The 25,983-nt window shown below is 48.5% G+C and overlaps 1 protein-coding gene across 1 annotated transcript in view; it reads right to left on the reverse strand.

Moving 5' to 3' along the window:
* Positions 1-25,983, reverse strand: part of LOC121046823 (PDZ domain-containing protein 8) — a 105,955-nt gene that overhangs the window by 38,368 nt on the left and 41,604 nt on the right. Inside the window, exons 9-14 of the mRNA XM_040501497.1 lie at positions 25,452-25,538; positions 24,092-24,174; positions 22,123-22,214; positions 19,396-19,497; positions 18,157-18,260; positions 13,888-14,025 (exon numbers count right to left, since the gene is read on the reverse strand). Coding sequence (XP_040357431.1) covers positions 13,888-14,025; positions 18,157-18,260; positions 19,396-19,497; positions 22,123-22,214; positions 24,092-24,174; positions 25,452-25,538 — 606 coding nt within the window. The remainder of the gene's footprint in view (positions 1-13,887; positions 14,026-18,156; positions 18,261-19,395; positions 19,498-22,122; positions 22,215-24,091; positions 24,175-25,451; positions 25,539-25,983) is intronic.

Genomic DNA, 25,983 nt, shown 5'->3' on the forward strand with positions numbered 1-25,983 from the left:
AGTATCGGAGCCGACCCGGTGGCCACTGAGGAGAAGAAACTTTGCACCCTCATGCGTGGCGTGAAGAGTGAAATTTTTCGAAGGCCTAATCTGCAATCCCCCAACGACTGTCAATGGTTTTGTAACCTGAGCCACCAATATCGAACGTGCACTCACGGCCCGAGCAAGCCACTACCACTGATTCGCCGGCGCGCCTACTGCTCCAACTGTCGCAGCTTTCTGACTAGACCTGAACACCACCGGTGCCGTCAACCTTCGGCAGATCGTCCGCGATATCGTCCAGGAAGAGCTACGCAAGATCCTACCTGCTGCAGATGGCCCGTCCTCACTCCAACTCGCCAAGGTCATCCGAGAGGAGTTACACCAAGCCTTCCAACCCGAGGCACCCGTCACTATAGCAGCACCGGAGGAGCCCGCTCTAAGTTACGTCGCAATGGTCCGACAAGCACCACCAGTCTCGCGTCCGTACGGCCTCCCTCCTCCCCGACGTGAAACTGCAGCGCCGCAGTATCCCCGACGCCAGGAACATCGTGCACACGTTTGCCCAGAAGAAGCTGCGGCAACGAAGACCGATGTCTGGCCGACGGCCGAGAGGCGGCCGGTGTGCTACCATTGCGGAGAGGCAGACCACATCTACCGGCGTTGTCCTTACCGCAAACTTGACTTTACGGGTTCATGCCGAACGACCCGCGTCCAAGGTACGGCGAGCTTCCACGTGAAATTGAAAAGTATTCACGACTCCCATCATCCTCGGTGCCGACACCACATCGAGGATCTTGTTCCCCATCACCCCGACATCATCCTTCGCCCCTTCACCACTCTCGCCGGGACAGCCTGCCCCTCTGTGTCTTGTCAGGGAAACTAAGCGCGCAAACCATGGAGGTGGAGTTGCTGTAAACCGACGACATAAAAAGTCTCCCAGAACGCTTAGGACCGCCCACTCGACCGACGCCATGCATCCATGCATCGGAGCGACGCTTCTGCTATGGTGCCCAACATCCTCAACGTGATCATCTCCAGCCACGACGCGTCGGCACTCGTGGGCACTAAAGCAGACAACTCCGTCTTGAATGGCAGGCTTTCACTTTGTCTTCGGAAAGTGACGATGCCGTGGGATGGCCTGAAAATACGAACCCGCGGAGGCCACCTAGTTACGCCGACTGGAATGTGCACTGCACAAGTTGAGAACCATGGTGAGACCTGCCCCGTAAAGATCATTGTTCTGCAAGACTGGGCGAGGGACATTATCCTCGAAAGTGATCTTTTATGTCAATAATCCAGCCGTCATCAATCTGGGAGCCAACCGGTGGACTCTACGAAATCCTGTTTCAACGCTAAGTCATTTGCGGTCTGTGTCCTCGCAAAACAACGTGAGCTTACAGGAGCTGTCGCGTGTTTTTGCACCTGTCGGGACCGATGACGCTACCTGCGGCGAAGTTATGCTCGAGGGAAGCGTCCAGTTGTTTTTAGAAAGAGAAATTTGTGTCGAAGGAGGAATAACGAAATTTCAAGACGGAAGCGCCATGGTCCTGGATACAAATTTACGACAAGAGCCGCGTCACCTTACAAAAGGTATCGCCGTGGACCACATCAACGAACTCCGGAACTCGTCCGCGATCGCTGCACTTTCAGAAGAGCCAACTTCATTGTAGCACAAGAGAACGCCACCCTCGGAACTTGACATCGACCCAATGCTTCCGGCTACAGGGCGAGGACGGCTGCTCGACCTGAGCGAGTTTGGCTAGCGTTTCGCCACTACGTCAAAGGTGCGACGTACAAGGGTAGCGAAATACCGCACCGTTACTGACGACGTCGCGCTATTTGTTCAGCAGTCGCCGTACTGAGTCTCCTTGAACGAAAGAGAGGTGGTTCGAGATCAAGTCCACGAAATGCTTGGCGACGACATCACTCATCCTCCAAGAAGTCCGTGGTCGTCCCCAGTCGTCCTTGTAAAGAAAAAGGCGGGGCCGTGAGGTTCTGCGTGGACCATTGTCGACTTAACACTGTGAATAAAAAGAATGTTTATCCGCACCCTCGCATAGACTATATGTTACGCCGGCTCTGCCACTCTGATATTTTTCGTCGATGGACCTAAAGAGTGGCTACTGGCAGATTGAAGCCGACGAGTGCGACCGCGAAAAAACTGCCCTCGCCACGCCCGACGGAATGTACAAGTTCAGACTGATGCCGTTCAAACATTGTACAGCACAAGCCACCTGCCAGCGGGTCATGGACAGTGTGCTGGAAGATCTGAAATGGCAGAGCTGCCTTGTCTACCTCAACGATGTCGTAGTACTTTCACAGGACAGGCCGGTGGCCATCAAGGCCGCCGGCCTGTCACAGAGGCCTACAAAGTGTCGCTCCGGCTATGGTGGCCTAAAGTTACTTGGACAACTTTGTGAGCAACGATGGTGTTCGCCCTGACCTCGAGAGGAAGTGCGCCGTAGCCATATTTCCGCCGCCATTTGAAAAGAAGGCGGTAAGAAGATTTCTGAGATTTTGTGCCTACTACTGCTTGTTCGAGACTTCGCCAAGCTGTCCGCACCACTGACGCACCTCATTAAGGACGCCATAAAGTTTGTGAGGATATTGTGAGATTGAAAAAGGAAGAAAGGGGAAGAAGATGACGTAAAGAAGGGCACGAGATAGTCATTACGGAACAGCCAGCGACCGGGAGCCAGGATTCGGCGCTTGGGACACGCCTCAAACCAGGACTGGGCTGCTAGGTCGTAGGCAAGAACCACCACTGGCTTCATGGCACTGGAGCAAGACCGATTCTTTATAGAAAAGTCACCGGCGTGCGAAACCTTCCGTAGTTTCAAGACCAAAAGGCAAGCAAGAACGCCCGCACCTCGTCGCTGCACCGTGATCCAGCTGCCATCTTACCATCCCCACGGCGAAACCTCGCGGTCGTCGTAGAGACGCCAACTCTACTATCTTCGAACTATTCCGTACTTTGTATAAACGCCGATTTATTGTTTAATAATGTGAAAGTAATAACTTTCTCATGGAGCCAACCGGGGTTATCAGCTTTTCAAGCCGTGCCAAACGGCACCTAAACTTTCTTGTCCGAGGGAGCGAAGCCTATGGTCAGTAGCAGCGAATTGATGGATAGCTTTCCATTGGCTGGCGCGCGTCAGTTTCAAGGAACGCCACCCTATGGCGCTGCGGCCCGCACCGGGGGATGGAACAAGGTTAACACGGTGGCGCGCGCTCGCCGGAGGCCCCGAGGGCCGAGGAAGGGGGGGGGGGGGGGGGGGGGGTGAGCGGAGCGGGTGCTCTTGGCGGCGCCGACGAACATTGCGGCGCCTGAATACTCGGACTGCAAAACTCCAAGGAGCACTCAGCGGGGTCCGATTCGACATTCATAATTTCACAGTCGCAACTCATAAAAAGTGCTTAGGTGTCCTCGGAATTTTTTTTATTTTTTTTATTTTTAGCATTTAGTTTTTTTTTTTACTTTTTATAATACAAATCGCCGATTTCCCAGGTCTCGTTTCTGGGTTTTATTAACATCTGCCCTTGAGTTTCGAGCCTTCACATTGCAATGGCAATGGTGTCCGCGACAGGGCAATATTTGTGGAATTTCGGCAAATTGTTGGTTTAGAATATTTATTGGCTAAGAAACTCTAAGTGAGCGAGAAAGAAAGTAGTGGTTGCCTCAGTGTGGATTAAAATCAAATAATGCTTCTAGTGTTGTTGAATATGACTTTTGTGTCCGACGAAAGGTTCGAGCTGAGTGAGCTAATGAGACTTGGGGAGCTGCTAAGGCTGGACAGGGGTCATTTCGAATTTGGCTTGAAAAGCGACTCGAGTACAGCTGGGTTGGTTATGGAAACGCGAAGGAGAGCGAACGGGAGGACGGCGAATGGGAATTGGGATCAAAATAATGGGAGATGAGAGCGCAGAAAATGGGGTTGAACGTTGAAGCAATATTATTGATCAAGCTGGAAGAAAAAGTTGAACAGGTCGCAGCAACGGCACATTTCGAGGCTGAATGTCATCGTTTAGAATCGTGGATAAGTATTTTGGAAACAACTAACGAAACGCCACTCGCTGCTGAACTTTTAGCCAAAGAACACGGGACAGAAGGTTTCTCGTTCAATGTTGGAACAAGCGCGAGCGCGTTTAGAGAAACCGCTGACGACTCCGATAATTTAATTTTTCAAGAGGCACAGAAACCTGAGGAACGTTCATACCACGCTTCGGAATGCGCTACAAACAGGGTAATGTTGGGCGCGGAGGAAGCCAAGGGCTTTTTGTAGGAGCGTTGACAGAGCTTGCCAAAGCACGGATGGCAGTAAAAGGGAAATAAAGGAAGGCTAAGGTCTCGAATGATCCTACGGTGGATCAAGGAAAGAGACTCATACTCAAATACGTCGCCAGAAAGCGGATGAGACGCTACTTGAGATAGAGCAGATGGCGCCACAAAAGTGTGCGCCTGAGGGAAAGCACGGCTCGTCGACAAGTCGTTGGCACGCGAAGCGAGGTTGCGTGCATCGTATGTTCCAATGGTAGGGTGAACCCTGAGAAGTCAGAATTTCAAGTCGAGTACGGCTTCACCACGGTGCTGGGACTCACACATAGTTCGCCTGCTCAAAGGCCTAGGCTATGGGGTTAGAACCTTTCTTTGCGCCTCACTGCCTTTCTTTGCGCCTAACTGATTGGTTCTAAAATCTTGATATATAGAACATATTGATACGTGTGCTTTGCAAGCGTCCACCAGGTTCTAGTAAAAAACTGAGTCTTTGTGTGTGTGTGTGTTCCAAGATGAAACTTCTTTTATGTTAACTATCGTGCTAATTTTTGAATATCCCTTTTTTTTAGTCCCTGACCAGTAATTTTTTGGAACATTTGAAAGATGCAAATGGTAGATTTTTTTTCCATCACTTTGAATCAACGTCTTGAGCTTTTTACAGCGGATCTGTTAAGGGCTAGTTTCCCTAGGATTGTGTCCCCCGCAAAGAAAAAAAGACTCAACTTTTGACACCTACCGCCATCTGTGAGCGAGGGCGGCAAGCCACGTATCTGGTTGCCGCCGTCGCTCATAGATGGCGGCAGCCTTTCCTCTATGGCTTGCCGATTTACGGCCGGCAAGTACCTTCCAGTGTATAGCTCTGCTGGTCTTCCTTCTTTACCAGGGTGGAAAGGCTGAAAGTTTTTGTCTCATTTTCATTTACCGACGAGAATGACCTAGACTAAGTGTGTAACCTAGGTTTATAGGTTCACTCACGGCCGAGTGGGGCTGTCGACCTACACGACCGTGATCCAGTGGAACTGCCGTACGCTGCGTAAGAAGAAGGCAGACGTCGTAGCACGCCTTCAACTAGCAAACGCGAACGACACACCCACCACAATCACCCTACAAGAAGTGAACGGGCCACTATTGCGATTGCCGGGATACGACGGCTATTCGCCACATTCGCATCAAGCAGATCCTACAAAGACAACTCTGTACGTGCAAAGACACACTGATCATGTTCAAATCGACACCGAGCCGTGGTGTACTAACACCACTAGCGTCACAGGGTACAGGGTAAAGCTTACGCTACAGCGAGCCATCCATGTCTTTTCAGTCTACATCGTACCGTAAAATACCCGGAATAAAGCCAAACGGTCTCCTATTGATCTCAGCTTTGTTCCTCATTTTAAAAGGCCATACCCGCAGGATCAAGTCTTACTATGCGGGGACTTTAACTCCAAGCACATAGCCTGGAACTACGACTCATGCAGTGCTCGAGGGAAACGGGTAATGGAAGACGCTTCCAAATATGACCTTTCCCTGCTTAACACACCCCAGATGCATACACGATTGGGCCAAACATGGCGCCAGGCAGATACAACCCTTGACCTCACTTGGGCAACTCTACCCAAACTGTGCACGTGGTCGGTGTTGGAGGACTGTTTGGGAAGCGACCACTTCCCAATCTGCATCCGGGTTCAACATGGCTCCAAAGCAACGCGACGCAATAATACCGGTTCTCGAATGAGCAGTCTTGTACACGTTACTAAAAAAAAGTAATCGATTACAATTACTATTACTCTTGGCTAAAAAGTATTTGATTAGATTACTTGATTACTCGACGGCAAAAGTAATTGGACATTACTTAAAGAAGTAATCGTTACTTTTCCGATTACTTTATTGTGTGAAGACACATCTTTAGTGCTCATAACAATGAACTACTTGCAACCTATATTTCACATCTACACAAGCATTGAAGAAGAAAAACTGGCTCCCTCTTCGTGGTCGTTGCCACTTCACAATGCGGACACAAGCATAGAATTCGTTTGAAGACGTTTAATGATTTGGGCGTTCGCCAGTGTGTGTGTGTGTGGGGGGGGGGGGGGGGGGGGGGGAGCGGAGGGGGTTCTAGATCTTGTTAAGCTTGAGCAAGGGTTGTCGCTCAAAGTTTGCGTCGCTCATTTCATTATTCACATGTGGATGAGCTCGCATGTTATACAAAAAAGCAGCAGCTCCAGGATTTCAAACGGATCAAGTGTAGTATTCATTAGCGGAAGAGATCGCCCCGACCACTTCTCAACTCGAAACATTGGTTGTCACAAAGACCACGTAGAGGAAATGGGGAAATATTTCAACTGCCTTGTTATATTTTGCATCCGCTTTAGGCGGCATTCTTCGGTTCTGGTTCTGCTACGGGCTGCGAGTAGGTACCCTAAGCAGGATTTTCTTAATTTTTTTAATTCCTCTGTGTGTGTGTGCGTGGGGGGGGGGGGGGCTAGTTTGAACGAAGGACTCACAAAGCTACATTCTGCTTCCTCAAACTTCGCCCGGAATGGCCTTTGTCCCAAATGTGGCTTCCCTGGGGCTTCCCACTCCCAGTCCCAGCTCGAAAAAAAAAAAAAAAAACATTCCACAGAAACTGTACATAGAAAGAGATTGACCTCGTTTCCTACAGCTCCGCAAAAATCTTGCTTTTTTTCCGTTCGGAAAAAACAAAACAAATTTTATTTTTGTCATTTCATAAAAAAAAGGCGTGTGCCGGGGGGGGGGGGGGGGGTCCCGTGGACTAATTGTAACGGTTACAAGTAATTTTATTACTTCAAAAAGTAATCAGATTACTCTTGTGATTACTGCCTAATAAATGTAATCAACTGATTACAAAATTACTTCAAAAAGTAATCGATTACAAGTAATTTGATTACTTGTAATGCGTACGGTACAAGTCTGCGAATGAGTCACATTACACATTGGGACAAATATCGCCTTGCACTCGGTGAAGAACCTCCCAAGGCGAGCATCGAGCTTCTAACCCAGCAACTCCATGAGGCCAAGACTGCGGCTACCAAGAGACTCCGAGTATCACAAGATCACCCAGACCCTGATCGGCACCTCTTGGCGCTTTGGAATCGCAGGCTTCGCCTCCTGGCTGCATACCGCAAGAGGGGCAAACCACGGCGCACCAAGAGACGCCTCCGCAAGATTCAGAACGAAATCGAGCGTTATACGACTGACTTGGCTTCGGAGCATTGGATGCAGAATTGAGAGCAGATCAGCGGACATACTCATCTATCTAAGATGTGGGGCATTCTGCGTTCGCTTCTCGGCCAACATAAGACGATGAACAAGGCGGCAAGAGTTGCACTTAGGGAGAACATCAGCACGGCAGAACTTGCCGAGAAAGCTGCGGACATCTTTTTTCCACAAACCTCCATAACTACCCAACACACCTACGCCAAAGATGACACGAAGGGTAATGACGATGCGATCGACAGCCCTTTCTGCATGGCAGAGCTCAACCACGCTCTCCAACACGCAAATGCGCGGAGCACGCCGGGCGCCGATAGCATATCCTACGCCCACCTCCGCAATTTGCCGGACTCTTACAAAAACGCCCTTCTTGACGAGATCAATCAGATCTGGAACGAGGGCAAACTACCCGAGGCATGGAAATTTTTTCTTGTGAAGCCAATCCCGAAGCCCGGAAAAGCCCCACATTCTCTAACGAACCTCAGGCCTATTTCGTTAACTTCTTGCCTTTGCAAACTGATGGAGAGCATGGTGAACGCTCGCTTGATCCGGCACATCGAAGACAAACAGCTCCTCTATCCTACCCAATATGGCTTCCGTCCTGGTCTATCAACTCAGGACGTCCTTCTTCGCCTCAAAGAAACTGTCCTGAACAAATCCTCCCCACACCCCAAAATCGTGGTGGCAGTGGATATCCGAAAGGCCTTCGACGGCGTTCCTCATGCCACGGTCCTCGCCAAAGCTCGTGATCTCGGACTGAAAGGAAAGATCTACAACTTTATTGCTGCCTTCCTAGAGAACAGATCATTCCAAGTCCAAATCGGGCAAGAAACCAGCAGCACCCACCACAACGGGGTCGGTGTCCCCCAGGGATCCGTGATAGCCCCTACGTTGTTTAACATAGCAATGTCCCAACTACCGGCAAGGCTGGCAAAGATTCCGAACATCGAACACGCCATATACGCCGACGATGTCTCAGTGTGGACCCACATGGGATACTTAGGCAAACAAGAGGAAGCCCTCCAAGCGGCACTCGACACCATACATTTAAAACTTGTTGTTGGCCTAGTTGGTTCATGATGCAGTATAGAGGTTTTTTGCGCGACACAGGGGACAATTACAAGCGAGTAGACACGGACAAGCGCAATTACAAGCGAGTAGACACAGACAAGCGCAAAATCAAAAGCGCAATCGAAGTGGGTTTGGCTACGGCACCAGACAAAACTGAGTTCGTCGTAGTTCATGGGGGCAGACATACCAAAGCCAAAGAAGCCGACAAAGACAACATCAGCTCATCAATCGCTGAGCAGCCCATCGCTCGCAAAGTCTTCATCCGATTGCTCGGAGTGTTCATCGACGGAAAATGCACAGCAAACTCCTGGTATAGCCGTACTGTCGCAACCACTAAACAAACTCTACACGTCCTGCGCAGAATCTCAAACCGTACCAGGGGGGTGAAAGAACGCGAACTTCGCCAGTTTGTCACCTCCTTTATTCACGTGAAAGTGATGTATGGTTTGCCATACCACCCCGTCACCCGGACGCAGCCTCAAGCCCTAGAACGTCTCAACCACGAGGCAAGGCGAATAACCACTGGGCTCCCTCGTTACACACCACTAGCAGCTCTGAAAAGCTGCAGTGGCATTAATGACCTCACAGAGCTTCTTGAGACACACCTTCACACACAAGAGGTCCGCCTTCGATCCACGCACGCGGGCAGACACACGCTAGCCATGCCTGGACATGACATTACCAACCTTCCAGACCTCCCACAACTGTCGCCGCCCTGGGAGCACATCATGCTCACCGATTCCACACCGCTGCCACAGCATATGCCCCGCGAGCAAGTAGAACGAAGTCGAACATTCGTCAAGACACATGTCAAGTGGGCCCAAACCGCCTGCCTGGAAGAAGATATCCGCATCGTCTACACGGACGCCGCTTGTCCTCAAGATGGAACGGATTTTGCCACAGCTTGGGTTGAAACCACTAGGTCAACTCAGCGGCAACTCTATCACGCCACAACGGAGCCCGTCCACAGCACGCAAGCAGAAATGCACGCTATCATTGATTATGTTCGACTTGCAAACGATTCCTCCAACAACAGCAACACCAAGACCCATTTCCACGTCTTTACAGATTCTCAAGCTACACATCGGGCTTGTGCGGATGTTCGGAACACCACCGTGGCTGTTGAGCAGCTCAGACTCTCCGTGCAACACTTACGTGCTCTCGGGCACGACCTCACAATACACTGGGTACCCGGACACTCCGGAATACCCGGCAACGAAAAAGCTCACCGCCTTACACGCGCGCTCTTACTATCCGTGCAGGCCAGAGCAAGATCCAAAGATACAGTTTGCCTTCCTCACGAACAAGTAGAGTCCCGTGCACTACCACCCGACCCAGCGGAAGAGATATTCAAGGCACGGCACTACCGCAGAGCCTACCTCTTGGCTACCGCCAATCCCCTCCTTACACCCTTCCCTCCTTCTCAACTCTTCTCTCGCCGGCAGCTTGTCACGCTCCGCCAAATTCAGACCGGGACCATCCTCACCCCTTACCTGCTACAGCGGTTCCGTCAGCACAGCAGCAGCCACCGGGAAAAGGGCAGTTGTGCTGCTACCACCAACCTTCCTAATGCATGCGCATTGTGCCATAAAAACGCTGATCTGGAGCACCTGCTCTGGTACTGCCCGCTATACTCGGAGCCCCGAACCCGCACCTTGGCTACCATCCAGCAGAGTTTCAGGCCTACCTCGCTGCATGCCTGGGCCTGCCCGGACCCCTGCTTCCCCAAAGTGACCGCTATCGAACTCTGGCGTTCGCTGCTCGTGTACATCCAGGACCCTGCAGCTCCCCCTGTCGGCACGCGGCTTCAAGGCGTTCAGCTTTCCACCACTGAGCCCAGGCAAAACACCAGGCCTGAACCTACTGTACATCTATCCTCTGACGCTGTCGCACCAATCGGGCCAACAGAGAAGAATGGAAGCCCCCTGTCCCCCGCTCCTGTACCCTAAACCCTTTCACCGCAGCATTTCTTAATGCAAAAAAGTGAAATAAACGTTCCTAGCTACCTAGGTTTATATACCAGAGCTTCTGCTCTGACAATTATGCACATTTACATGTACAAATTAGCTTGAAGATTTTTTTTTATGTAACACCACCGTAAAGCCCATTCGCGAATGGTTGTGAGCTTTGAGTGCTTTCTCATTTTGACCTTGCCGTGGCGCGAATATGTTCGGTGCAGTATTTGGTGAACAATACGAACTATCTTTAGTAACACATCATGAACAATCTGTGTTGCTGCTTTTTTTCGTGAAAAAAAAAAAACTTAAACGAAACCATGTGATGATGTGGATATTGGTATAAGGAAAGGAATGGAGGGAGAAGAAGATGACTTGGAAGAAGGGCACAAGATAGTAACTGCGGAACCTCCAGCGACCACCGGCGGCCAAGACTGGGCACTTGGGACATGCCTGAAACCAGGACTGGGCTGCTAGGTCGGAGGCAAGAATCAGGACCGACTGCATAACACTAGAACAAGACCGATTCTCTAGAAAAGTGTTTCTGGCGTGTCAAACATTCTATAGGTTGAAGACCAAAAGGTAAGCAAGAACGCCCGCACCGCGACGCTCCATCGTGATCCCGCTCCAATCCTCACATCCCCATGACGAAACCTCACGGAAACGCAGGAACACGATAACAGCACACGACACGCGACAAGAACGGCAGGTTCAGATCTCAGAAATAAGTGTCTTACACACTTCGACTCGCCCGGACGGTCCTGACATCCGAATTCTCGAGTGGGGCACTCGCGTGAGGGCTTCTGGGAAAGCCACCGTCGTCGGTGTACGGGGTCTTCGTTTTACTTTTGCGTCGTGAGCTACACCGACGCGCGCTGGGCCCGCTGGGCTACACTGCGCTACGTCGCGTTGCGCATGAAGTTGGAGTGAAGACTCCCGTTCACAGCCAGCGTCAGCCAACGCTATCGAGCACGTGCGCTCGTTGACATTACGACGCGCGACGCCGACAAATGGAGTGTGATAAAGATTAACCGCTACGGCTCACTGCGGCTAGGTGGCGTAAGCTTCCGCCAGTTATAAAGAATACGATAAATATCCAAAAATTCATTATTTCATCCGACGAAGGGCGGACCCATCACTCTGGGTCCGGCGGAAAGCGAGAAAAAATATTTTTCGTTGTTTTCGAAGCGAGATTTTAGTATTACACCTTCTATACCATTAACATTTTGCGTCTTTCTCAAAATACAATGCACAACGTGCTCAAAACTAGGTATAATGATACCCATCGTAATCTCCATTGGTCCAGAAATAAAGAAATAGAACGCGAAAGAAAAGAGTCCGCATGCTTTTTATTGCCGTGATATCAGTGGGCAATATTGTAATCTGGAAGTAGACACCCAATAGACAATATAACACCAAAACAATTTTTTTCAAAAAGTACTTTAGTGCATCTTCAAGGCCGTTATAACAAGTGGCATTATAGCTTAACGCATGAGCACGCAGAAGTATGCAGTGCTACCAGAATTACTTATTTATTCGCTCTCATTTTTCCTTTTAGAGCGCAGCTCTTAGGGGCCCGTTTCCAGCCTGAGCGGCGTCGCCGTCGCCGTCGCCGTCGCCGTAACCGCGCCCCTCCCTCTCCTCCTCCTCCCCTCCTCCTCCTCCTTCTCCTCCTCCCCTCCTCCTCCTCCTTCTCCTCCCCTCACTGTCTAGTATGGTCCGGGCGGGTCACGTGACCTCGGGGGGAGGGGGTCACATGACCCGTTTCCAGCCTGTGCGGCGTCGGCGTCGGCGTCGTCCCTCCCCCTCCTCCTCCCCCTCCTCCCCCGCCAAGGTCACGTGACCCCGGGGGGCAGGAGGACTAGCAGGCGTGATCACGAGGGAGGAGGAGGAATATACCCTCCACTCCTCCTCCTCAAGAGCTGCGCTCCAATTCGGCGTTACAGGAAGTTGTAAACGGCTTTCACTTTTTTTTACGGCGGAGCTGTTAAGGGCTAGGTTTCCCAAAATCGTGTCCGCGTGTAGGTCGACACAAACCTACCTGGACAGCTACCGCCCCCTATAAGCGACGGCGGCACGCACACAATCAGTATTGTTTCCGGCGTCGCTCGTAGATTGCGCCAACCTTTCCAGCTATATTAGAAGAATGGATAGTTGGGCGCGTTGGTGCGAATTCATCGTAGGAATAAACAGCGCAAAAAACAGACGACGACGACGAAGAAGCACACACTGTATCGAGTACAGCTCTGCTGGTCTTCCTTCTTCACGAAAAAGAAAGGCTGTTTTTTTTTTTTTTTTGCAGACGCCATGCAATGGTTGTCGGAACCCCCGAAACGGAAAGGGAGGAGTCACCCGAAGCGACACTAGAGGTTGAAATGCACACTGCTTCCACAAAACAAGTAATTTATTGTTGCACAGCTGCTTATGATAGCGACAAAAAAAAAATCACTATTCAACACAGTGTTTTTCTGTGTGTATTTTTGGAACCACGCTAAAGCTCCATTTTTTGGCTTGGTTGCAAAATTTCTTTAAGGCTACGTCGTCAAGTTTTGCGAAGGAGTGATTAAAAAAAAATGCTCGCTTTTGTCCTTGAAATTTTACCGCAACAAAGGAGCGTTTTGGTGAGTGGCGTTTTGTGCGAGTATAGTTGAGTCCCACTAGTGCCGGAAACCTCGTGTAAAGTGCAAAATATTCCAAGCCAATATCGTCGCAAGGCCCTTTTAAAAAGGCACTGAAGCGCCTTTTATAAAAGGTTGTTTTTGATTTAAAACATTGGATTAGGCTAGTTTGTTCCTTTTAATCTAGAGGAATAAAAAGCTAGAAAAAAAAACAAAAAACACGGACGAACAAAACGGACTGGCGCGAAATGTCCTAATATTTGTTGTGCTTTAGTCAATAAAACAACCAGTTCTAGATGACGAAACGTCCTATTAAAATAACAGCAATACAAATACACGGGCCCTATTTTCGCATGCGGTTCCCACCACCTCCTTAAAATTTGACCAATGAAAATATATAATAGCGTGGAGGTTGCGAAACTCACAATTATTGATCTTTTTAGGCCCGTTGTGCATTATATTTGGACAAAAAACTTGAAATTCTCGGATGTAAGAGACCTAATACCGCAATTATCGTTTAAATACGATGTTTGACGGCGTTCTCTGGTGTCTGCTGCAAAGCGCCGAAAGAGGGCGTGTCTTTGAATATACTTCTAATAGGGAAATCAACCGCCCATGAGTGAAATATTGGTTTTTTAGGATGCTTACAGCCCGTAGATTGAAGTATCACCATGAACAAACGATCTCAGAATCCACTTGAGTGCCCCATATGTCATCCGCCTAAATGTCTACAAGTGCGAGGAGCGCGACTTGCGTATGCGAGCATGGTGTCCTGGCGTGGCTTCTTGGTGCCTCGCATGCTGATGATTTGGCCCTTGCTCCAGATGCCCACGTTGATGTACTTGTAGTTGTTTTTAATCTCGAATTCGAAGGTCTCAAGAAAGACGGGCTCCTGGAAAAGGAAGGAAAAAAGCTGAGGCCTCCCAACTGCGTGCGCGCGCGGAATCCTTGTCATTTCATATTTACTGAACTTTAAGGGCCCGTGAGGGTATTACATGAGGGGGGGGGGGGGTCATTCATATATACATGAAAAAAAAAACAGGCAGAAAAATAAATATAGTCAGGAATAGGTCGGTAAATGGTTAACGACAGGAAAAGTGTGGTTGAAGACTTGATTTAAAAGCGTCTGGGTCATTAGGATGCAACGCCTAGTTTGTAAAATATAACGTCGCGGTGCAGTACCTACGTTCACTAGTGACTCCCGAAGCAGCTCGCTTGCAAAAATACGAATGGAAGTTTTGTGTGAATCAGTGCGAGGGCGTGTAGGACTGAACTCTCTATGTGTTCGGTTCATGTTCTACTCCCTCGACAATATGCTTTCCTTCAGACAGCCAAACCTTTCGCTCGCTGTGTTTTCTACACGAACGCGCAGGGCATGGCTTATGTTCTGCTAATCGTCGAAAAATCACGTACTTCTAAAGAAGCTTGGTTTTATTTTCGTTTGTACGATTTATTTGGTACAGCTCGAAACCAATTCCTACCAAAATGCAACCTAGTGCGCGTAACAATGTGACAACATACAAAGATTTTGATCATGCAGATGGCGTTGGCGTTTTAGGCAAACTGGAAACTTGGTGTCACTATTTTAGGCAATTGAGCCTTGACACTGCAAACCATGTTAACATTATGTGGCCGAAATTTAAGGAAATAATGCTCGAATGCATTGAGCAGTACATTACCACCAGAACAAAAGAGGCATACCAACAACCCGTGGATTACGAAAGCTATAGACTACCAAAAGCCGAAAATCTCCAGATGTAGGGCAAACCTCCACAAAACTCAAAGTGAAGTCATACGTGAACCTATTAGAATTCTGAGCGCAAACCGAAAAACTGCCATGAAATGTGCTAAACGCAAATTCTATAAGATCACAATGTCTTGTTTTCTACTTGCTCACGAGTAATTTTGCCGAGTGGGCTGAAGCGCACTACCCAGCTCGACGCGCGTGGAGCGAAAGCTCGCGCTGCAGAACCCAGGGATCCTGGGTTCGAGCCCCACCCCTGCCCGTTTCGATCTGGATGAGCATCGTACCGGCGTGCGGTCGTGTATCACTACTGCGTGAGCACGTTAAAGACTCCAGGTTAGCAGTCGTACTGCACTGGCAAAATTGCTCATCTACAGTGTAACCAGTGTCGCCCCTACTGGCAGACAAACCTTACACTGTATAAATCACTAAAACGTCCAATTTGACTTTTGACTTTTGAGGAACGACATTTCCAAATTGGTTAACAATGTTGAGCCAGTAGTTGAAAAAGTTGACGTAGCCAACACGTTTAGTAATTTTTTTCTACACTATTTTCAATCGATGATTGTGTGTCACCAGTGTTGCATGAATACTCTGATATTCCAGCGATCGATCATGTACCCTTGTCTTATGAAGGAATGTTTGGGTACTACTTAACGTTAACCCTTACAAGTCAGAAGGACCTGACGAATTCCCAAACGCATTTTTGAAAAGATACGCTAAATGGTCTTCCAAATATCTTAATATTTTCAGGCATTATTGCTTTCTGCTTCTATCCCAGACGATTTGAAAAAGGCTAAAGTTATTTCAATCCTAAAGTCAAGTGATGTGTACGATGTATCAAACTATCGGCCGGTTTTACTAACCTCAAGCTGCTGCAAACTCTTGAACACGTAGTTTCCAAGCATATTAACACATTTTATATAATTATTTCATACTCAATAATAAGCAACACGAATTTAGAAAGAGCATAGCCGCTGTGACACAGCTAACTGAAGTCCTCCGTTATTTTTCACGCATTTTAGGCTTCCTTGAAGGCTTCCTTGATGTCTTCTTTGAAGACTTCAAGGAAGCCTTCGATAAAGTAAGCCATCAGAGGTTAATGATCGAATTACGATTAATTTAAGAAAAACCAGCTCTTGTTTGGGTGGATATATTTCTTTTAAATAAACGAAGACATGTCTCGAAAATAACAGCGCAAGTAGGGAATCCACCCAAACACACACGCCCCCACAGACCGCAAAAACAATCACACTTAGGGGTACATTCAAAGCGGACAAGACACTCACAGAGCGCTGACTCTCAACTCAATCTCTATTCTTGCACTTTTTTTTTTCTTCTACGCCTTTTCGATACATCAGTTCAAAATTTCAAGAAATAAGCACAGTTGGCATCTACAAGAATACGCATACAATAAAGAGTGTTTTGAAAATTTGTTTTTCCCACGCAGCATACGCGAGTGGAATGGATTCGCCCGAACGTGTTGTGTCTTGCAGCCGACCTGAGGAATCTGTTTCTACATTGAGCGCGCGCTTCCTGAAATTTAGATCTGTTTGCACGAAATGCAAGTGACTTTCTTGTTTGACCCCTGTGTATTTTTGTTTGAAGTGTTCTTTTCCCACTCCTCTAATGGTCCTAAACACAGGACTAATATTATATGAAATAAACAAATATAATATTTCGGCAGCGAATAAGGTGCCTTCATTATAGTAAGTCGACTGATTTATTTATTTTAATTAAATAAATAATCAAAAGGACGTAAGATGTTTTGGTTTTGGCGTAGAAACATGTCTCGAATTTATTGAGCTTAACGACTGCAGATACCAACCTATCCTGGAAGAATCGAATGGTAGCCAACGTGTTGCGACGAAGAAAACCCCGAAGTGGCAGTTTCGAATCTCGGCCGAGGTCCCCGCAATCAGACTCAGGATTATTTCGGAGAAAGCGTCGCATAACCGAGACTTTAAGTGCATGTTAAAAATGATCGAATGTAACCCTTTGTACTCCACTAAGGCATGCAACACAAGCACGTAGCCAGAATTTTGTTTCGGGGGGGGGGGGGGGGGGGGGGGCACCCATGACAAAACGCTGTGTCCGGGGAGGGGGGAGAGAAGGTCCCAGCAAGATGGAAGATTTGTTTTTTTTTTTTTGGGGGGGGGGGGGGGGCGAGCCCGGGCCCCGTGGGCCTCCCCCCTGTCTACGTGCCTAATGCCAGATGCCCTTCGTTAGTTTGGCACCTAAACACTCCACATTTTACTTTTTTTCACGAAGAAGGTTGGCACGCATTTGTGAGTGTGGTATCTAGCAGATGTTTACCCTGAATTCCCAATTTCTGTGTACTCATGTCACATCCGGGGAATGCAGCGATCTTCACGGTCCTAGTGGAGGCAGAGCAGAAGAGCTGCCCATGCCAATGTCCTCCTATTTTCGGTGCGCGAAGTTCACCTCCGTTCGTTTAGACCGCTCGGAAGCCACGCAGAAGGAGCGCAATTATTCTGTATCTCTAATGTTTCCTCAAGCCGCGGTGCTTTAAACGAAAATTGCCTCAGCGCCCTGTCAATAATGAGTGAACGCGGTGCCCTCATCGCGTAAGTCCCGTTCCGACAACGGGCGCCAGCGCACACGGCAATAACTGCGAGCCGTCACCCGGCGAACACAACGGCTGGAGTAGAGTTTTGGGGACTGGCAATCTCAGAGGATTTAACGTGGTTAGTTTTGCCATATTTCGGTCAGCGGCAAGTAGCCTAAAAGTCACTCCGGCGGCTAGGAGTTAAGAAGTGGAAAGCGACATCTTCGTCCTTTCGCCTACTTCGAGTGCTTCGAGTGTTCCCATAATAAATCACCATGATCGCCACAGCCCGTGTAGTATTCCATAGAGACCTCTAGTGTTTTTCGTGACTGTTTTTTGTGTGTTTCGTTTTAGTTTGGGGGTACTTGTGCGGCTGTACTTGTCGCAATGCCGGCCATTGGTATCTCGCCAGGCGGAATGTTTTGGTTCTTTAACAGATGGACATTTCAGAAAAGTGTTTACTTTAAAATACTCCACGATTGATTCAATTGTTTGAATTTAGAACAAAAATCAATGCGTAAGACTAAAGCACACTAAACAAACCGGTCAAAAATGCTTGAATGGAAACTTTGATTCCATCAAGTGCCTTGGCGAAAGGTCGTCTAACATTTAGAAGCGACCAGGAGGTTCATTTTTGTAAGCTTCCAAGTACCCTGAGAAACTTAAGGGTTCACTTGTAATTCAATCAGCTTAGTTAACGGCGTACTCACGCGCGTGGAAAGGACGTAGGTGGTTCGCTTGATCGGGAAGCCCTTCTGCTTTGCCTTGTTGAAGATATCTTCGCTGTCTCCAATCTTCTTCGTTTTGGTGGTGCCTGTGTCGGATGTGCAGACACGACGCCATCCCTTAGGCTATGTCGACGACTGTACCTGTATTCACACATCCACAGCCACTTGCACATAGTGCAGTTTGGTTTATGTGCGTTGCATCGTGGCGTCCCAATCAATCCTCTGCAACCTGGCTTGTTGACAAACGTGTTCTTTCGTGGTTAGTTGATGTCGTGCAAGCATAAAACAAATGATAACCAGCAAGGTATCTAGAATCACTCTGCGAGTACTGTGTCTTGTTTGTTAAGCTGGTGTCGTTAGGCTCAAATAATAAGTGAACATCAGGCAAAGATGCGAACAAACTGGTGAAGGGTAACTACATTTAAAAAAAAAATCCTATTCTGGAGGCCAGTCGGTACACTTGCGAATTGTTAGGACCGTGTGCCCATAATCAATGAGTTCCAAGTGTGTGAACGGGCGTTGAGGTCAACAGGGCACACGGAAGACTCAAACAAAGCTGTGCTATATATATAAAAAAAGATGTGAGTTAGTTTTCCTGCAGAATATGAGGGCAGCCCATCAATGGGATCACTAGAAGAATACAACCGAACGACCAAGCGATTACACGTGTAGAATGCGATGTGCGCAGGGACAATGGGAAAATGAAACGATAATTATGTTTACTGACCCTGAGAACATCCTATTTTTTGTCTGATTGTTTTCTAAGCTTCGTCATTTGCTTAGGTGCTTCTACTGTTCGTTATATCTCGTTGTCTAGTGTTTTCCGGAAGAGTGAGCTCAGAGACCTTTTTAGAATGTGTTTGTAACTTTGCTGTGTTGCGTTGCTCCACGTGTGTATGGTTTTCTCAGTTTTGTTGAAGATTTCTTCACTACGACATACGTAAATGTTTCAGCTGTTATCAGGAACTGTGTCAAATATTAGCGTACAGAAATTCACAATAAATAAGAAAGCGCAACGATCCCAGTGTAAAGCTGTTGTACATATGATATTTTCGCTTGGTTTGCGTTCCTTTCAGACGGGAAAACGTTATCTTACTCGCGTTATGTTTTTTTCTATATTATGACGCAGCGTGAAAAATTATTATACAGTTACACGTTTAAACTCTTCTAGTTCTCGTAGTTAATTTGTCGCTGGAACTTTACGAGAAAGTTGCCTCATACCTCCGAGCAGATTGGCCAGCGATGTCCTGGAGGTGAACAGTCCGGTCTTGGACCTTGAGCTGTCGTCATTGGCGTTGCTCGTCTGAGGACCCGCAGTGGTCTCTAATTGCTGCATCGACATATTTCATCGCTTTCAAACGTGGTAGCGTCGTCCCGTAGCAATCGAGGAAGTAGCGACGCCTTGGTATAGAAGCGCTGCATCACTATATGAGAGGAGGGGAACGCCAGGGAGGTCCTTCAAGTGTCCCGCGTCTAGCGCGAGCTTCGTACCTTCGCTAAAAAAAACTCGGTGTCTTTTTGGGCACGCTCGCGCAGCCATGTCGCTGTGGGACGTAACATGCGCGTTCTGGATCCTGCACATTGAAAGTATTCTCCCTTTCGTTCTCATCCTTTCAGTGACTAGAGTGGAACGTAGAAAATCACAATCTATGGACACTGTGACGATCGCACGGCATCTCGCCTTTTAATTTGACATTTCAGGCTTGTTAAGTAGATATAAAAACTCGTCTTGGATAACACTTATGGTTTTGTCATTCGGCTGGTGGGTTTTCAGCCTGGTGGGGCGCTCTAGAAAGCCGACGGCTATTCGGCTGGTTGAAGTCGGGCACTCTAAATACATTCATTGGTACTTTCGGTGCGCGCTCGGAGTTTCAAGTCGTGCCGTCCTCTGACTCGTAGCGTTGTGAGGCGCTCTGAAGTCGAAGTGGGAGCGGTGGGAGCGCCTGCCAGAGAACCGGCTACATGACTCCAAACACTTCCGTTGCTTAGACCTCCCCCCCCCCCAAAAAAAAAAAAAAAAAATGCCGACAAGGCGGAGACGTTTAGCGTCGGACGCGGCCGCGTTTGAATACCGCGCCAATCCCGCTGCGCTGTGCAGTGGTTGCAGGAGGTGCCCGGCGCTCTACGGGAGACCGTAGCGAGGACCAGCTTTCGCGTTCAAAGCTCCCATTTTATGTTGGGGCATGCCGGGGCCTTTTGCGGTGGCGCTTTAGATGAATGATATTGGTTAATCCCTTCGTATCGGGCGATAACTTGCACCATAAGAGCGAAGCGGTTCCGGAAGTTTCCCTCAGTATTCCAATTCCGCGTCGGAACTCGAACCTCTCGGAGAAGGTGCCGAGCATTCGGTTGGAGAGCCGTTCCTCTAGCTTGGATTTGGAGGCGCTCCCAGATCTCGCATATCCGATTCAGAGAATCGGAGCGCTCGAAAACGACCAACCGAATATTACATTACGCTCACACGCAACCGAAACCAAGCGGAAGGCAACGAGTGCGCGCTGGAGAAAGATCATCTACTGCATTTTTAGCCTATCACCAAGCATAGGTAGTTTTTCACAAGCGCATTTGACACACTAACGTCTCAAATTGCGCATGCTCAAGAGATAGGCTATCGATGAGCGAAGCATAAATGCACATGCTCCGTTGCGCACCAGCGCCGACGTCGTCATGAACGGGTGTTGGTGCATACGAAACATTGAAGGTCAGGCGACAACGCTCGAGTGCTGTAGCCTTCCAAGGTGCAACGTCGTTTTTCTAGATAGTACTCAAAGTAGGTAAATATTTATTTCCTTTGTACATGAGCGACGTTGAACGTGTTGCTCAAAATTTAGAATGCTACTAAGAAGAAATTTGATCTGAGTTAAATAGAGCTACAGGTCGCTGAATGAATGCGTACAATTTAACCCTTTTAATCGGATGGCGGCTTCTGTCATCTATTCAGTGTGGTATCTTATTGCTTGGTGGCACTTTTTAGGGTGATCAGCGACCTCTAAAGCGCGAGACACATGGACGGCAGATTCGTCCGATCCGACGTCCGATCCGACAGTCCGAACGCCGCTCCGAATCGCCGTACGCGACAGTTTGAGACACACGCTTCCGACCTTGCATGCGACACGACGATCCGTTCGGCTCCGCCCAGGAGATCCAAGCACTCCAGCGGAGGTCCGCGTTCATAGTTCTCTGGTCCCAGATTGACGGTTCAGCTCGCACGAGCGAAGTTAGGAGCTTGTTCTCGCTAGCGCGTGCATTCTTTGCTGGGGCCATCTTTCTCGAATGGGTCAGCTGGATTCACGCGTCCGGCTTCCCCTCGCCCGTCCCGTTATCGCGTTCGCTCAACACCTTGGTTCGCTTCGTCCCGCCAGACCCAGTACGTCATCATGACGTTCGAGCTAGCTGTGCTGTCATTGGCTGACGCATCCGACAATCCGTCCGCCGTGCGAAACTATCTGGCCCGTTGGACGCACGTCGGATCGCCAATCCGACGCCTGAAGCGACAAAATTTTTCGGATCAGGCAGTCGCACTGCCGGATCGGACGTCGGATCGGATGGATTTTTCGCGCATGTGTCTCGCGCTTAACAAGTAAGACATTGGGCGCTCGAATGTGCGCAACCAGCGCGGTTCGTCAGCCAGAAGTTTCGCTCCACATCTCTACGAGAGACGACTCGTCACTCTCACATTTCTACTTTTGGGGAGCACATGATAAACCTACTATTGGTGTATACTCGCCTTTTTTATGGGCTCGTACTAGCTTTTGTGCGAGTTATTGCCATTCTTTATGCCCTATTAAATCTACGCCCGTCTTCGGATCACATAGATATGTCCGAGTTCCATTACACTTCAGTTTTCTATTTGTGAATACCCGTGCTCTCATGAAGCGTGATTGAGACTGCGCACATCAGCTTTACGGATCAATTTTTAGCAAAGATACTTCGAAGCGAGCAAATGACGTACCACCCTTTGAGTGGCTTCAATGGGCTGTTGCCGCTCTTGCTTCTGCCCCCACTTGAATTCCGACTTTCTCTCAATCCGCATCGTGATCCTGGCAAACAAATTTGAAAACTTAGGGCCGGTTGCACCAACGCCGCTTAGCGCAAAGCGGAGCTTAGCCGGGAACCTAAGCTTAGTTTCGGTTTCGTTCGGTTGCACCAAACTCGCTTATCGCTAAACCTAGCACTAAACTACGCTTAACTTAAGCGCTTAACATTGGGCGCTTTGCTTTTGGTTGTTTCTTAATCCTGGATTAAAACATGGCGGCTGGTTTGTCGCGGTCGACGCGGTGGACGAAATTGGTTGTGCAAAGTGTTTTAGGCTACATCAGCGTGAAAGTCTCGACAAAATGACCTTCGATTGTGACAAGGATGCAAAATATTGTCGCGTGAAGTGTTTATCGACCCCGGTTTTCAAGTTGGCTCTCCACTCTCAGGGCGTGTTAGCCCTAACCGAGATAAGTACGGAGCTGTGTGTCTGTGGGGCTCACGGGGCTCACGTCTCTCTTCCCGTTGGTTCTTCTGTCAACGAGCTTATTCGTATGTACTTACTAATTTTCGCATAACCGTAACGTATTGTTATTTACCACCTTGTTTATTTACACTTGCAGCGCGTATTGTTCAATTCGATCAGCGCGTTGAAACATGATCTCGGCGATCAGCTGATTGTCGACACCTCTGCCGTTCGCATTAGATTGCGGCGCTTTTAAGTAATAAAACAACGAAAATTCAATTTCTTTCGTTTTCTGAGTGTTGACCCAATCTTCAGTGAATTTTCCTAACCTCGCGAGTAGAATCTTGGCTTCAGAAAACTGTATCGTTCCATAACCGTAACTTTTTTAGTTATCGCGATTTTTTTGGAATAATTTGCTTTCTATCTTTCATTCGTGGCGACGACAAATCGTAACGACTACTATGCTAGATTCGTTCATTGCTATATCGGGGCAGGCTGGGGCAGGCGATGCGAAGAGACGACCGTTCTTATCGGCACGATGTGATGTACTAGTGGGAGTTTTTTTTTCTGAACTCGACAGTGTGAAACTGAAGTCCGTTTGAGGCTGCAGCGGATGTTCAACGACGGTACAGTGCAGTTCTGTCACCTTGCTGATAGCAACGAGTACCGTCGATGCAAGGTCTCGTGACCTGACCTCTCGACGACTTCTATTCGACGATTTCCGGGCATTTTCGCAGCTGCCGTGGCGAGTTCGTCACTGTTTTGAACTTCATCGGTCTCAGGTTTGACTTAATTTTAGTAGTCATCTTACCTGCCTACTTATATCCATGATGTTTTGTCTTCAGCGATGTAGCGAGTAGAGTGTCCTTCTCGCGTTCGGTGAGATTTGGGGCCCCCGATGGCTCCTTCGCTTCAAAATGTGAGCACGAAAACTACTACCACTGTCAAAATAACCTGTTATCAACCGATATTAAACACACAATCACAGATGTAAAGAGCATTCGTGTTTATTTGTAGCTTTGACTTCTGTTATTGAAAGTTAAACGAAAAAATGATTGAATTTGGAGACCTTTAATTTGTTACTCACCAAAGAAATACAGCGAAAAGCAGACGCCGACGACGACTACTACGGCAGTTTTTTTTTTTTTTTTTTTTTTTTGTTTACATCACGCGATTCCTCTCCACCAATCGTATTCGTCCCTCTGAGCGTTCCCTAGTTCGCTCTGTTTGTCCCTAGATTCCCTACGCAAATCCAGCGTTTAGCTAGGGGCGCGTCTGTAAAGCCGGCTTAACGTTGGTGCAACCGGAATTTAAACCCGTGCTTACCTGAGCTCGGTTTAGGGCGCTAAGCCGGCTTAGGAAAGTGCCGCTTTGGGTTAAGATAAGCGGCGTTGGTGCAACCGGCCCTTAGTGTCTCTTATATTTTAGTTGAAAATTTGAATATAAGAATTATGAATTGTCTTGTCTTGCACCTACTTTTCTCCAGCCTTGGAGAGGAGACGGAAGGCCTCCTTGGCGTCCGTCACGTCGTGATCTTTGACTGAGAGGACCACATCTCCCTGCACAAGCACGCCAACAAAACAACAAACACACTGCAGCGTTAAGCTTGCAGGAGCGCTGTTCTTAACGTGGACTCTTTGAGACTTGTATGGGATGCAAATCTGACTGGTGTCTTATGCCCGAGTTTCATTGGTGCGACAAATAAAAACAACCGACACCAACAAGCCTCGTGCACATGCAGCATGCACGCGAAGGTACCTTGACATGCTTGTGGTCCCTGGGTGCTCGTGAAATAAACACGAGTGATTGCGAGCCCGCCAAAGATACCTTCGCGTGTTTCCTGCACGTGCGCGAGGCTTGACGGTGTTGCTTGTTTCTCTTGGTCGCGATAGTGAAATTTGGGCTTTAGCCTCACTCAGGTTCGCTCAGCATCTGTCGGTGTGCGAGAACAACTAATGACCTACTCGGGCGAATGGACGTCGAAGCTCTCATAAGTCTAGGAACTGGACGAAGGAAGCTGAGTCAAGCAAGCCAAAGCCAATAAAGATTTTCACGCCGGCACCGAGCTAGCAAAGTTGTGAAGGGTCTATGGAGCAAGATATGAACTCTTGAATATGTTCTGTGATGCGTAAATTGGTGAGAAGCTAGTTGTTAACATTCAATCTAGCAGTGACGTGCTACACTTTCACTGACCTCGATACAATACGCTGTCGGTGCAAAAGCCACTAAATAGGCTACGTGTGTCGGCCCCCCATTTCCCGATTTTCTTAGGGGCGCCGCCATTTTTGTACTTAGAGGAAATCGGGTGCAATCGGCGATTGGGAAGAATAAACAATGCGACGTTCTAAACTCCAAGTACGGCGTAAGGACTGCTTTTACATATCTGGAGAGCAAAAGACCCTTCCTTTTGATGTTTGATAAGGCTGCGGATAACATGTAACAAATATTTTATGCACCAAGGTGGCTGAAATTTCGTTTATCCTAAGCGCATATCTCCTCCAACTCAGACTACCTATGGGCCTGTCTCAATTCTCACAAACTCCCCAACCTCTTTCTTTATCACCTTCTTTCCCACCAACATCCTCAGAGAGGGACAGAGTTGGCCAACTCTCCCAGGCTGCTTGAAACCACGTGGTGGCCCTACCTTGTCAAACGTCAAACATGTTAAGGGCTCGCTTGGCGAGTAAAGGTAGACCACCGCAACGAAGCTCCGCATTTGGGAGTTACAAATAAACGTTCTGTCGCTATCTGAAGATTATTTAGTACGTCTTGTGGGGGCGTGTGGTGATCATTATAAACACTCTTTGATATGCTTTATTGAATTCTGAGTACCCACCTCGAGCAGTCCTCCGAGAACGAAAGGCGAGTTTGGAGCGATGGTGTCCACCACCACGCATTCCCGATACTTTCCTTCGATCAATTTCTAAAAAGAACGAAAAAACAAAAAAAGCTTTCAGCCTTTCCACTCTGGTGAAGAAGAAAGACCAGCGAAGCTGTACTATGGTGGGAATGAAGTAATGGCCGGCCGCAAGTCGGCAAGCCAGAGTGGAAAGGCTCGATAGGTTGCCGCCATCTATGAACGACGGCGGCAACAAGACAACCGGCGACCCGGTTGTCTGGTTGCCACCGTCGCTCATAGATAGCGGCAGCTGTCCAGAGTTCTGTGTGCTCATTTTTTTGCTGACGGACACGATCCTGGGGAAGCTGGCCCTAAACAGCTCCGCTGTAAAAAGATTAAAGACGTTTACAAACCTTTGTAACACGAAATTAGAGCGCAGCTCTTGAGGAGGAGGAGGGGAGGGTACGGAGGGTAGGGTATGCCCCATCCTCCTCCCGTTCTCTTCTGCTTCTCGTCCTCCCCTCCATGT

Source organism: Ixodes scapularis, unplaced genomic scaffold, assembly GCF_016920785.2.
Source record: "Ixodes scapularis isolate PalLabHiFi unplaced genomic scaffold, ASM1692078v2 PGA_scaffold13__105_contigs__length_92229423, whole genome shotgun sequence".
NCBI lineage: Eukaryota > Metazoa > Arthropoda > Arachnida > Ixodida > Ixodidae > Ixodes > Ixodes scapularis.